This window comes from Rattus norvegicus, chromosome 20, assembly GCF_036323735.1.
Source record: "Rattus norvegicus strain BN/NHsdMcwi chromosome 20, GRCr8, whole genome shotgun sequence".
Classification (NCBI taxonomy): domain Eukaryota; kingdom Metazoa; phylum Chordata; class Mammalia; order Rodentia; family Muridae; genus Rattus; species Rattus norvegicus.
Genome location: NC_086038.1, coordinates 50,375,492 through 50,390,879, shown reverse-complemented (window position 1 = coordinate 50,390,879; position 15,388 = coordinate 50,375,492). Strand labels below are relative to the sequence as shown.

Here is a 15,388-nt window from a genome sequence, read left to right as displayed (position 1 = left end):
TTTTCCCCCAGAGACAAGGCTTCTCTGCGTGGCCCCGACTTTCCTGAAACTCATTCTGTAGACCAAGCTGGCCTCGAACTCAGAATTCTATCTGCCTCTGCCTTCCAAGTGCTGGGGAGAGGGGGGTAAAGGTATGCATTGCTACCCACCATAACCACCCAGAGAAAACCTTTAAGTAACAGGATAAAATGTTTCCGCTGCCACTGGGGAAAGGATGTGTGCTGCAGGGTGGGATCAGGGACAAGTAAGAGAAAGGGCTGCCCTTGTGTGCTGAATTAATGTCTTCTCATTTCAGTTTTTAAAATAAGAATTTGATGAGCATTTATCAGAAACTAAATTACTGGTAAGCTTTTGTCAGAAAAATTTACTTACGCAGAAACTAGTTTATCATGAGGTTAGAGGCGTATCCCCCAAACTATTCATCTTTTAGAGAAAAAAAAACAAGCAATCACACCATTTAATTATCATTAAAACGGGATAATTTGCATAATAATGCACTGCCTGCCTCTGTTTGGAAACATTAATTAGGAGGTCATTAGACAGAGAGTGCCGTGTCCCGAGCATCTTTAGTGGCAAATTAAAGGCCAATGAATTCGATGGAGTCTAAGGGTGATCAGCCAGAAGCCGCCAGCTAATTGCTGATAGGGACTTTCCACTGAAAGCCTGAATCTTTTCCATTTGTTCCCGCTACCTCTCTCAGCCCCACCCCGAAGACAGCGCTGAACTGCTTGTGGTGGGCAGTTGCAGAAGGCACGGGTATTTGCACAAGACACCCCAAGACCAAGTTCTCAGTATTTGCCCCAGAGGACAAAGGGTAATACTTTGATAGCTGGACCTTGGCGGTCAGTCTCACCGGGGAGGACATAGGTAAGGGAACAGACCTTGGGGGCTAGCCTAGCTTTAGGAATGTAATGTTTATAGAAAGGCAGCGGGAACGGGGTTTGGGGCAAGGCCTGCCAAAGCCGTGTTTGTCATGCTCAGGCTGGCCAGAGTCTCCGGTCACTCTCTCCATTCACAAAATACTGTCCGCTCTGATACTCTTCCCACTTTTAATGTGCCTGAGTTTATTTTTTCAGTATTTCCGACACAAATCATCTCTTAAACAAATCAGTACTCAGGGGTTCAACTCAGAGTCCTCTTGGAACCCAAGAACCGCTTCCGGGCTCTGCCTCCAGAGTGAATAGTGTTCACACTCGCACCCGGAGCAAGAGGGGTAAATGGTGCTGTCACCGGCCTTCCATCTAACACTGCGATAAAACCGTCAGTCAGTCGTACTGTGGATCGGGCAAGGGTTTGACGCACCAGCAGGTACGGTCGTGTTTCTTCTGGGAGACGGATCGTTGGCTTAGCTGCTGTCCTGTGTCAGGACCCACTCCGCAGAGGCTCAGGGAAGAGTTTATGGGGACTTCCTTTCTTGGGAGCATAGATGTGATGTCTGAGCATTGGCGGAATTTATACCTCAGGGGAATCGGCTGACATCCCGTGCTATGCCAGGTTCCTTGGAGACCTCTTGTACCACTCTGAAAGGATCCGTCACATCTCGGAGCCTTCACCAGCTTCTCTTTGAAAAAAGCTTCAGTTTACACAGTTTTATTGAGCATGAAGGGTTGCTTCAGAGAGGGGCAAGAACATGAGAACCACACGAAACACTGAGTTAATTCCTCTGCTTGAAGAGTGTGGTGTGGAACCCACGGCGGATGGGGTGGGAGGAGGGCGGTTTCTTCGAAAACGACCACCCAAATCTACAGAGGTTTGCCATGCTCCTTGATGCTACAAACTAATAGCCACTTTAATAGCGTTCTTCATGACGACAGTTTTCCTCGCAGGGCTCTTTGAAGTGGAGATAGCTGTTGCCGCTGATCAGGAGGAAAGGCTCCTCCTTGGCCATGCTCCTTGGCAATACTAATGAATTCAATTCTGTCATTAGCATGTTGGCATCTACTTTTCCTTCAGTTCAGATTGGGGGCACTTTCATGATCTCTAAGTCAGGAAAACAGTCCCGTGGGATGTGCAAGGACTACAGTCTGGAAGAATTAGGCTTGAGTATTTCCATTTGCTGTGACCCAGACTCTGACCTCTACACATAAGATGGGACTCTTCCAAGGACCAAGCCAATGGAATTACATGTGCTTTCAATGGCATTCTCTGTCAACCTTTAATATAGACAGTGTGTTTTACAGGTAGCCAAAGTTAGCGTAATGATAAAACTTCGGATCATGATCAGACCATGATGACATATATACGAATATACAGTCCGTCATTAAACTGCTGGTGGTATGGTAGAATGGCGAAACGTTTCAGTCTTGCCCCATCTTTTCATAACTGTATGGTTTTGGCCTATCATGTTAAATCTGTATTTATTTGTGCTTATATTTTAGTAGAATTAAAAAAAAAAATGAAACTCACTGCGTAGCCCAGGCTGGCCTCAAGCTTGGGCTTCTCCTGCCTCAGCCTCTCTGTTGGGCCCTACCTTGGGGTTTTTCCCTTCCCCCTCGCTGAGCCTTTTAGCCTGCTATGGCAAGAAGTTGTTTACACCCTTGGCAGCTGCTCTAGGCCCTGATTTGGGCCTGGGACTTTCCATGGCACCCCTCTACCTTGCTGAGCCTTTCAGCTTGTTGTTGTTAAGAAATTGTTTACGCCCCTGATTGGGCCCAGGACTTTCTACCACACAGACTTTTCCTGTTCTCCAGTTTTCCTGGTTGGGGATTTTCACCTGCCTTGTTTTTGCACGGCTTTTGCCTCGGGTGTATAAGGAGATCTCAGTAAAGCCTTGGGGGCACTCTCTGAAAATGGGTGACACGTGTATGTGTTTCTTCTTAAATCTGGGAGGCCTATGCCTGGTTCTCAGGGTCCTGACAACTCGATGCAGGCGTCGTCCCCTCTCAAGTGCTGGGATTATGTGCATTAGTTACCACACCTGTCAAGAAAAGATTTGACACGAATAAAAAGGAAGGGAGGGTCAGATTGGGGGAGGTGCTTTCTTTTGAGTACTCTGTCCAATCGTTTTGCCCTTCTGGCTGTTCGCAGTGAAAGTCCGGCAGCCTGCACTCACCCTGACCTTCCCTTGAGCGCCTCTCTCTTGGCTCTTGCTCCAATGCACAAGCACTCAGAGGAGCTCCTGCTGGTCTTCACAGAGGAGTGATTCTTCAGCACAAGCTCCTAAGAATGTGGAGTCCCACACAAATGGTCAACTCAGTTCCAGGGAATCACTCTGAGGGGATGGGAGGCTTCAAAACTGGGGCGAAGTAAAGTCCTGAAAGATGGCTCTGCAGCCTCAGGAACTCTGCTGGCGAGTGAGGTGTGATAATGGGTTCACTGTGTGTCTCCATCTCTCCTCCTCTCTCCCAGAGTCGATGACCACACGAGTAAGGACAGAAAAACCATAAGGCACTCCCACTAAGCCTTTAAAGTCCGGGCACTTGGCAAGCACCAGCTCTCTGGGCACGTGACGTGGGTGATTACAAGGGGCGTCTGGCTTGCAAGTGCCCTGAACCTGTTTTTTTTTTTTTTTTTTTAATTTTTTGTGATTTTTTTTAAGTGCTTTTTTGAAGAAATGTTTTACTTATCTGCAAATATGCAAGGTACATGCAGTTTTGGGTACAAAGCATTTTTACCACAAGGACATACCCTGTATTTCTCATCCTACTGTGCTCTTGGCAGTGAGGGGACCCACGGAATTTAGGAGTGAGTGACAGCGATTAGACTCAAATAAAGATACGCCCAGCTTTAATAGAAATTCAACTCCCGAGTGGGCCACAGGAGGGCAATTCATGGGCGCATCTCTGGTTTCTTGAATACCCACTCATGAGTTCCATTTGGGCTGATTAGAATATTTTGAGATGATAAAGTATAGTTTTCTTTTTTTTTTTTTTTTTTTTTTAGTTCTTTTTTTCAGAGCTGGGGACCGAACCCAGGGCCTTGTGCTTCCTAGGTAAGCGCTCTACCACTGAGCTAAATCCCCAACCCCAAAGTATAGTTTTCTAGACATTTCCCACTAGACACTCAGCAGCCTTACAAGGAGGTCGCTGTAGGGTCATCTGATTTTACTTTTTTTTTTAACCAGGTTAGAAAACCTGTCAACAAACCGATGTGTGGGACACAGTCCGTCTGGTAGTGCAAAGCCCTTCATGACAGCGGAGATGGGGTGTGTCCCGTATTCCTCCTTCTTTACCTCTCACTACCCGTCATCCCCCTGCGTGTGTGTCCTATCTTAAAAAAGCAGACTTCTTGAAAATGCACCTACCAGCTTTTCTCATTTTCTTCCTGCAGTGTGGCCCGAGCATATCTCACTGTGGCTTTGCTCTCAGTCCCCTTCCCAGTTAGAAAGCTAGCTGCCAATTAATTCCCGCTAAATTACCTTGTGGAATCTAAGGTGTCACCTGGTCACCTGGTGTTAATGGAAGGTGGGAATTTCTTGCTTAAACTGCAACAAAGTCTTAAAGACAGAGACCAGAGTTCCTCCCAGAGCCATGGTGAAGCCCACCACAAAGCTTGTGGTGCTTCCCGAAGGCCTAATTATACGAGAGGATGGCCACCATTGTGTCTGACTATCTGTTTGCTTAAGAACCATGATGGCCATGTGTGGCCAGAAAGGAAAGCATCCCCTACTGTACTTAGTTCATGCTAGACTTGAATTATACAACAGCTCACTCATGGTGACACAGACCTTGCCATAATAGCCCCACACGTCTCCCCAGCCCCTTCCTGACTCTACTTTGGAGGTCTACTCTGCCTCCTGTCTGTCTGTGATGACCACAGTCCTGTTTAAGGACATGGGATCCCAACATGCTCGAGGTCAGCACTCGGGCAGCCCACCCCCACTTGGAGCATATGCCATTTGCCATGTGCCACTCTTAGGGGCCATTTTTCTGGTCTTCATTAGCAATAACCGTTTCTTTCCCAGTCCCACTTCTCGCACAGGCTATTGACCGTTTCCATTTCTCTTCAGACCAGAAGGGTTTAAAAATCACCTGGCTTCGCTGTCACTGAATCTTGCCTCCCATCCCGCTTTGGTCTGTTTTCACGTCACCCTGTCATGGCTGTCAGCCCAGTGGTTTCTTCCAGACCCCTCAGCCACACTGAAGACACTTCACTGTCCCTTTCTCAGTGGCTCCTGGAGAAATTTGGGTTTTTGTATCTTTAATGTGCTAATACTAGGTGATGACTTAACACTGTGAGAAGTTAGCAGGACTGCAATTTTGCTTCCTATAAGGTGATTCTTTTAATGGGATCCGTAAAGCATAAGATCAGAACTTGTTTGTAACAAGAAAGTAGTCTTCAAATTGGCATGTTATCATTTCTTACATTCATTCTACCTTTTAGGCATGTCAAAGAACTTCACATTTAAAGAAAGAATTGTTTCCTACACCAACAATAGGACTTACATTTGTCACACACACTCACACACATACACACACTCACACACATACCACACATACACTCACACACACATTCACACACATTCACACACACTCACACTCACACACACTCACACACTCATACACTCCCACACATTCACACACACTCACACACACATTCACACGCACACATACACACACTCAAACACACTCACACACACACTCACACACACACTAACACCTACATACTCACACACATACACTCTCACACACACATACACACACTCACACACACTCACACACACTCACACACATTCACACACATATACACACACACTCAAACACACTCACACACATACACACACTCACACATACACACACACTAACACCTACATACTCACACACACATACACTCTCACACACACATACACACACTCACACACACACACCACACATACTCACACACACACTCACACACACATTCACACATACTCACACAGATACACACACACTCATACATGCACACTCACACACATACCACACATACAGTCACACACACACTCACACACACATACACACACTCACACACATACCACACATACAGTCACACTCACACATTCACACACACACTCACACACATACACACACTCAAACACACTCACACACATACACACCCACACACACACTAACACCTACATACTCACACACACACATACACTCTCACACACATACACACACTCACACACACACACCACACATACTCACACACACTCACACACATTCACACACACATACACACACACTCAAACACACACACATACACACACTCACACACACATACACACACACTAACACCTACATACTCACACACACATACACTCACACACACATACACACACTCACACACACACCACACATACTCACACACACACTCACACACACATTCACACATACTCACACAGATACACACACACTCAAACACACTCACACACATACACACACTCACACACACCACACATACTCACACACACACTCACACACACATTCACACACACTCACACAGATACACACACACTCAAACACACTCACACACATACACACACTCACACACACACTAACACCTACATACTCACACACACATACACTCTCACACACATACACACACACACCACACATACTCACACACACACACTCACACACGCACACACACACTCACACATTCACACATTCACACACACACTCACACACATACACACACACTCATACACACTCATACACACTCACACACACACACTCACACACACGCACGCAGACTCTAGACATGGGTCTGTGGACAAATCTCTTCACTTGGTTTTGAACATCACACTCCCTGGGTGTCCTTGCTGCCTCACTGGCTGTTCCTTCATATCCTTTGCTGACTCCACCATATCCTCTGGTCACTAGGACATCCTCACAGATAAGGTCCAGGGCCGTTTTTGTTCTGTTCTACCCTCACTCACTTGGCACCTCCTCTAGGCCAATGAGTTCGGACACCATTGACTGTTAAGTGTCTCACAGCTATATCTCTAGCCTGGATCTTTCTCTAGAGTCTAGACTTGTACTCAGCCTTCAGGGGCAACTGTCCCTGATCTTCCTCATCCACTATTGCCCCTCACCCCAACCTCATCCTCAGCAGGCTGTCAAGTAATCACAGGCAGAACACATGACTATTCTATCTTAAATTCCACAGTGGCTGCTGAATCCAAGGCCCAGCCCCCCACCCACTCCAAGGCTGTCCCAATCCATGCTTGCTTTCCCACTGGCCTTGACCTGACCAGCCACGCTCTGCCCAGGAGCCTGCATGTGCAACCCTTAGCCCAGCCTGCCCTTGCCCAGTACCTGCACAGACTCACTTTTCCACCTCTAAGTCATCACCTTGCTGAGAGCTCCCTTGAGCATCCCCCTCCACATCCTTTAATTTCCTTCTCTCCTTGACCCCATCACTTTGTATCCGTAAGCTTTTCTATCTTCTCTCTTGCCCCCAGGATGTAAGTTCCATGAGAGAATGAATCATGTCTGTCACTGGATCTATCTATCTATCATCAGGGCCCAGTTTATAACCCAGAGTCACAGACAAGGCATTGATCCATTTGTCAAATGGGTCTACAGAGGTCCATTGCATATGAGTTCCAGAAAAACCATTTTCCTAAGACAGGGACCAGGTCCGAATGTGAGTATCTCTTTCCTAAGCTCTCTTTACCGGACTGAGAACTCACTGCGAAGCCGTCCCTCTTCTGTCAAAGCCTTGCCCCTGTATCTGACCATGCAACTCAAAAGGCCGTGTGCACTTGGACTATCTGTTTATGGGCAATGCTATTTACTCAGTAGTTAGTATGCAATCTCGCTTTCTAGGAGCTGCTGCTTTTAATAGTAATTGCAAAGTATAAGCTCACAGCTTGTCTGTAGCAAGAAAGTAGTCTTCAGATTGGCATGTTACTGTTTCTTACATTTATTCTTCTTTCTAAGTCATGTCAGAGAATGTCACATATAAAAGGAACTGCTTCCTACAGCAACAGTGTAACTTACATTCATCAGAGATTGTCAGGAAAAGGCAGATTCTAGAAATGGGTCTGTGGACCATAGCAACCTGCTCTCCTGCTGACATTTGCTAAGGGCTTCTCCTGTGCCAACAGTATCAGACAGCATGTTGGAGGAAATATCAGAGAATACGAAATTATTCTCTCAGTTCTGATGCAGAGAAGGGGCAGAGCGCCCGTCATTATTCATCTTCCATTACAACAGCAAGGAATACATGAACGTTTGTAAAGTTTATTTGAGGTGCGGAAGTTAAAATGAATTAATAAACACCTGGCGATGGCATCTTGACTCTGAGTTTCAGTTGTAAAATAGAATAATAGTGTGCTATCTTATCTGGGGAATGATGAAGTCTTTTTTTTTTTCCCAGCCATCAAAACAACTTCAGGTTTTGATGTCATTTGTTACAATGTTGTCTGGAATTCCGAAACTGTTCTGTTAGGGGTGATCTGGACAAGTCTGGACTTGACAGCTGATAGTAGTTGGGTAACCGGATATCATAGTGATGTTTCTTCCCTATGTATACTCTGTCGTTCAAGGCATAGAGTTTATCTGCAATGTCACTGCCGATTAAAACAGAAAACAGGCGGGAGATGTATCGATGCTGAGCAAAGAGCAGATACAATTTTTTTCTCCTCCAGGACACGTATCGACAGTCAGTGTCTGCTGTGAGAGTGACCTGGAAAACACAAAGACCCATTTCAAACATAACCAGAAAGCAACAGATTAAAACACGGTTATTAAAGGTTTATGTTTATGTGGATGAGTGTTTGGCCTCCATGTATGTATGTACTCCACATGTGTGCAGTGCCCACAGAGGCCAGAAGAGGGCATCAGATCCCCTGGAACTGGAGTTACAGGCTGTTGTGAGCCCCCATGTGGATGCTGGGAACTGAACCCATGTCCTCTGCAAGAGCAGCCAGTGCTCTTAACCACTGAACCATCTCTCCAATCCTTTCGATCACATTTTTTCTGCCCCAAATTGTAAATGAATTTCTTACTGTCCTTCTAGGTTAAAAAACACCTTAACCGATACACAAAATGCTGTTAAAATTAAATTATTAAATATTAAATACATCATTTATTTCTTCTTATCTAATCACTATGCTGTACACACGTGCCCCTCTTGACTGTGTTTTGCGATTTGCAGACCGATCTAACATAAAAAGGAGGGAGCAAGGCCGGCTAACACGAGAGGAATATGCAGCTAAGAAGATTGAGGGCTTTTAACCCCAACATGGTTTCTCTAGTACACTATGGAATTTACAAATGCCATTCTTGCCTATTTACAATAATTTGAATTTGCATGCACATGTGTGTAGGGGGGTTTTTGGAAACAGTATAGCATAATAAATGGAACTGACTGAAACGGTCGTCTTTCAGAACTACCAGTACACGAAGGCGTAGAGGTGACAGCAAGTATAGAACAGGTGAAGTCCATCTGCACCTTCCACTTTCAAAAACTCCCATACATGAGGTTTAACATGGGAAACCGAGAGAGCACTCATCACAGACCCTTCCTGCCTCCGGGATTCCCATTCCCCGTGACTCACGTCCGTCAGCAGGACTCACAGTTAGGAATCATGCATGAAGCAAACCTTATCCAAAGTTAAATTTAAACCAAGGTGGTGTTGTATGTTGTTTTCTTTGTGTGCTTGCTTACTTTACAACAAATATTCATCTGTTCAGATGGTTGGAGCCTGAAACTTGGGGCATAATTGGTCCTTACCTGAAAAATGCCTTCCTCTGTGGGTCTTAGCGAATCCCACTCGGGAGAATCCAGGAACTGAAAGGGGGAAATATAGTGCAGAAATTCGCCATCGACGGTCACTCTGATCCTAGCAGGACACAAGAGCATCTGTTATGAGGTAGGAAGAACATGTGTGCACATTTGGGGGACATTTCTTTGGGGCTTATACTTCCAGCCTTTCGCTACTTCTTTGCATTTAATGTTTTGAAGAACTAAATATTAAATACGTCTATTCCCACAATACCCTATAATATTTGTGTATGCTATTCATCACCTAGGAGTCTGAAACAGTGAGTGAAATTCACCAACAGCTCATCAAGGTGTATACACATGAGATGAGTCCATTCCACGTGTGCACTGTGCCTCGGCACAAGACTGGAGCGCACTCAGATTTTTTGATTCTACAGGGGTGGTGGGAGTTTAAGAGCACAGTGGAAATCTTCTGCAAGCACCTCCTCTGTGAGTTAAAGGTTTAATCTTTTCTTTCTGCTATGTAATTAGTTGATTTATTTTATTTCATGTGCATTGGCGTTTTGCCTGCATGTATGTTTGTGTAAAGGTGTTGGGTCCCATGAAACTGGAGTTACAGGTAGTTATGAGCTGCCATGCAGGTGCTGGGAATTGAACACTGATCCTCTGGAACAGTAGCCAGTGCTCTTGACCTTAGAGCCATCTCTCTCCAGCCATTAATAGTTTCAATGATATGAAAAACACAATTTTTTTGCCCTCTCAAATTTTTTCAGTCTAGATTCTATACATATATATTCCCGAATTCTTTGCTCCCACCTCTCACAATGGGGCAAATGCTAGGATTTACTGAATAAATTTGATAATACACAGTTAAAAATTCCCCTTTATGGAGATGAATACCAGAAGAGTCCACCTAAAATACTTAGCAAGCCGATGAGGGATTTACCAGCTCAAACTGCCTCAGCCTCCTTGACTTTCACTACAAGTACTACATCCACAGAACTAAAGTCATGCTTTGCTTCTAGGACTTGTGAAATTTATTTGTAAGATGAAAGTCAGACTCGAGATTATTTCCTGATTCAAATAAACAATAGCACGTCCCCTAAATACCCACATCTGCGTTATGTCTCAAAGATTTCCCCGAGTCCCAGGGCGCTAAATCCCACCCAAGACTATGCTGCACCAGCATCAAATACTGAGCAAGGAAACACAGAACCACCGTAGAGGTAAGACGCACTGCATTGAGGGTACGAACCTTCCTGAGACCAGCACGGAGAGTCTATCAATGGAGGTCTTCCCCTGCATGGCGTAACAGTGCTCCTTTTCCAGAGTAACCACTTCGGAGCTCAGGGCAATTGTTCTGAAGACGGGCAAAGGGATCCCGAGGGGCTTGAAGAGGGAGCTATACAGCACGTGGAATTCTCGGGCGAAGGTGATGCTGTGAACCTGGTACGCGATGTGAACGAACTGCATGAAGCAGATGACAAACAGCACAAAGTTCCAGGAAAATATGTCAGCAGCGCAGACGTCCACCCACGCCCAGACCGCAGAACACAGGAAGCCCAGCCCCAGCAAACTGAAGACATAAAGGAGCCCAAAGAATCCACTGCCGCCCATAAAGCCCACCACAAACAAGATACTGGCGAGGTGGAAAATGGCCCCTTCCGCCTCTTGCTTCCAGGTGGTGCAGAGTGGGTGCTCCGTCACCAGGCTCTTCCACAAGCTTGAATTCTTCTCCATGGCTGCACCGCTTCCCTGTCAGTTCTCTTTAGATGACTCTGAGGCCAGCGATGACGGAGTCCTTCGCTTTCCCATCACAGAACGGGGCAATCGCTCCACAGGCCGGGAGATGTGGGAGCCGGCATGGAGGGGTTCAGTGGGCGTGGAGACGAAAAACTAAGGGTTCAGCCCCGGTTTCTTTAAGCTCATCTGGGCTCCTGACCCAGACGAAGTCCATAAAGATTTTGCTATTTCCTGTGTGAAAGAAAGAAAAGGGACAGAGGACCTAATTAGGCAAAAAGAACTGGATGGTAGGGGTTGGGGATTTAGCTCAGTGGTAGAGCGCTTGCCTCGTAAGCGCAAGGCCCTGGGTTCAGTCCTCAGCTCCGGAAAAAAAGAAAAAAAAGAATGGAATGATATTTTTCTTAATGAATCCGCGGCATCAGTTATCAAAGTGTCTTTCCGTTGCCGTGAAACCGGGATGTTTTGAGCACAAACATTAATTAAATGTATAATAGAAGCATGTTTACTAGAAACTGGCTAGCTATTGATTTCTCGGCATGTGCAGGTTAGTTTTTATCCGTTTGAGGAGCTGGCGTCACCTGAGAAGGAACCTCAATTGAGGAAACACCTCCATCAGGCCTTTCTAGGCAAGATGGTGGGGTATTTTCTTGGTTAATGATTGATGTGAAAAGGCCCCGCCCACTGTGGGTGGTGCCAATCCTAGGCGGGTAGTCCTAAGGTGTATGAGAGAGCAAATTCAGGAAGTCACCGGTTCCCGCTTTGAGCCCCTTGCTCTGACACCCCTCAGTGATGGACTCTAGCCTGTAAGGGGCAAGAAACCCTTTCCTCCCCAAGTTGGTTTTAGTCAGTGTTGTATCACAGGAACAGACAAAAAACTAAAGCACAGATAACTAGATCCTTGGGTCAGCAGGTCTACAGCAGTGGCACAGGGCAAGTCAGAATCGCTTGACCCAAAATGGAGAGCCGTGCTTCCCCCACATATATTAAATCAAGGTAATTCCCAGGGATGTGTATTTTGAACAAGCTTTCTACGTAACGGTGATGAATCCCGAAAAAACCCTCCAAAATCCACCCTCTCGACAGATTCTGTCGGATGCTACAGTAGTTATGCTTTAAACGTGTTTGAGACTCGGAGGAACCAGGGATGAATGTCTTCAAGTTACACAGCCATCAGCGCAGGGCAGGACATCAGTGGCACTGCCCACGTGCTGGATCCAATCAAATGGCCTCCCGTGAAAGATGGTTTAAACGTGACACTATAAGGAGCTCAAATAAATCAGTAAACATAGGAAACACACGACCAGAGGGAGATCTTTAAGAATACATAATAGCCTGTGAAAACGTTTAATACGTTAGATTCAGAGACTTTAACAAAATGCGTAAAGTTGTGATGGTGTGTATAGGCTTGGCCCAGGGAGTGGCACTATTTGGAGGTGTGGCCTTGTTGGAGCGGGTGTGACCTTGTTGGAGTGGGTGTGGCCTTGTTGGAGTGGGTGTGGCCTTGTTGGAGTGGGTGTGGCCTTGTTGGAGTGGGTGTGGCCTTGTTGGAGTGGGTGTGTCACTTTGGACGTGGGCTTTAAGACCCTCATCCTAGCTGCCTGGAAGTCAGTCTTCTCCTAGCAGCCTTCAGATGAAGATGTAGAACTCTCAGCTCCTCCTGCCCCATGCCTGCCTGGATGCTGCCATGCTCCCACCTTGATGATGATGGACTGAACCTGTAAGCCAGCCCCAGTTAAATGTTGTCCTTTATAAGACTTGCCTTGGTCGTGGTGTCTGCTCACAGCAGTAAAACCCTACCTAAAACAACAGTACAGAATGATTTTCTGTATTTGTGGTTCAGGCTGATATTGCATCCATATAAAGGAACACGTTAATTCCTTAATTCCTGTTACATTTACCAGATGGTCAATAATAATACTATTCATTGACTCTGTCCCTCTGTTCATATATTCTCTACTCTCCCAACCATGTAAAGACGCTAACATGGGACCTGGGTCCGAAGCGAGTAGGGCATGCTGACAAGGTTCTGAATCAATGCATCACTCACCACATTCGCCCTCAGCACTAATGGCTTCACTGGGACGCTCTCCTTGGCCTGAGTCGTAAGGAACACCAACTACCATGCAAGGGCCAGGAATGTAGATGCTGTATTTACTGCCTTCCAGGACACCCGTTAAGGCATCGTGTAGCACAGCCCATGTCTCGTAAGGAAAAATATAAAAGTCCACACGCAGAAGTGCACGTGTCTTACAAATGGCAGGGAACTGGGCATCACTGACAGAACTAGACACAAAGGTGCTGCAACTGCTGGCACCCTTCATTCGTGAACCTTTTCTCAAGTTACAAGAAATCAGGAGAATCAGAAAGGAGAAGGCAGAGGAGAAAGAGGAAAGGGGACAGGGGCGTAGGGACAAATGGCTTCGATATATAACCTAGAGCTGCATTATTATTTTTACTAGCATCTTGCAGATCCCTGATTACAGGCAATCTGTAACACACAGGATTCAAGCAGACCACCATTGTGAACATGCCCAGTCTCCCCTCTTGGAAAAACAATGCACAAAATTCTACACTGCCAGACTCTCACGGCAACGAGCTGTCCTCAGAAATGCAAGGAGGAGCGGGAACTGCAAATACCAGCCTGCAAAATGTCACTCCCCTGCGGTTTTACTTTTAAAACTGGGGCATTTTAGCCCAATCAATTCTTCAGAGTACTCAACACAACCGCAGAAACCAATATGAAAAGACCGGCTAGTAGGTCTCTGAACTTTGGGTTGAACTTCCTTAAAAATTTATAATTCTTGACGAAACTTTAAGACGGTGCTAATAAGAGAAGGGCCACATAAAACGTTCCTGGCAGTTCCGAAAGGAGCACGGGGGGGGGGGGGCGGGGAGGGACCCAGCTCCTTAAAATGCTTGATTTGGGGTGCATGCTGGGGGGCCTCTACGTTCTAGAATTGTGACCCTGAGGGTTCTAGGGGGAACTGTGCTTCTGGCCCACTTCTGTTGTCCTAAGCAGCTACCAGGCCGTCTCTCCTCCCTGGGCATGGTACCATTGCAGAATGCTGACTCGCCCTGATTGAATTACTGCACCCCCGGCTTGGTGTGTTTTTATCCAGTCGCCACAACAGATGTACTACTTAATAAGGAGGGGACTGACGGGAGCAGGTGATGGGCAGGAAAGGGCCTCTGCCATGCGCCACCATCGTTCTGGTGACCGAGCATGACTCATCCACCAGCTGCCCGCCCCATAGACCCTCAGGCCTCGTCCTTTCTGTGTGTGAATAACTCCTGAAATGCCGGAGCCACACAATGGATTCCTTGCCCACTGGGTTACAAATGGAGGGGACAAAATCTAGCAAAACTAACGCAGTCGCCCGTTTCTTTCCAGCTTATTTGGTTTTTCTCTTACGTCTGTAAGAATGCGAATTATAAAGTAATAAGATGATAAATGGGTTCTCAAGGGCAGGTGGCATAACCCTGGAGGCACGCACTGGTGAAGACTAGCCCAGAGCTGTGCTTATCTGCCTAGCAATACATTTACTATCTCACTGCCCGAGGGAGGTGGAATCGAAACCATCATGCCAAGGATAGGGGAGCCAGGACAGCCTGGGGAAGTCCCCGAGGGAGCTGGGCACAGCCCGGGGAAGTCCCTGGCTTCAGGTAAAAGGGTAGTTAGTCACACCCTGCAGCATGGAGTGTAAGTGCCTGTAGGCCCAGCCTCCCAAGGCCCAGGAGGCCAACCTTTGAATCGGGTACTATGAAAGTGCCGGGGTACGGGTTTGCCAGGAAATTCAATGCAGCCCTAAAGGGACTGCTCAGTTCACAGCACTCTGCTTCTGGAGACACGGAGAGCCACTTGTGAAACCATGTGGCATATTATTTAACGTTGACCGACTCGTCCTCTAGGTTCCGAAACTCTAAGGGGCAGCGGGGTCAGAAGCATGTCTTGTATGACTGACCCTTTGCGTTCAGTGAACGTTAGTTGAGTATA

The 15,388-nt window shown here is 46.5% G+C and overlaps 1 protein-coding gene across 2 annotated transcripts in view; it reads right to left on the bottom strand.

Moving 5' to 3' along the window:
• Positions 1–7,829: 7,829 nt before the first annotated feature.
• Positions 7,830–15,388, bottom strand: part of Popdc3 (popeye domain containing 3) — a 28,276-nt gene continuing 20,717 nt past the window's right edge. Inside the window, exons 2-5 of one of the 2 annotated variants that reach the window (NM_001037369.2) lie at positions 11,278–11,625; positions 10,907–11,118; positions 9,661–9,769; positions 7,830–8,610 (exon numbers count right to left, since the gene is read on the bottom strand). In NM_001037369.2, the coding sequence (NP_001032446.1) occupies positions 8,329–8,610; positions 9,661–9,769; positions 10,907–11,118; positions 11,278–11,391 (717 nt within the window). In that variant the 5' untranslated portion in view covers positions 11,392–11,625 and the 3' untranslated portion in view covers positions 7,830–8,328. Of the gene's footprint in view, positions 8,611–9,660; positions 9,770–10,906; positions 11,626–15,388 lie in introns of both variants that reach the window. The other variant, NM_001415671.1, reaches the window with a different exon arrangement.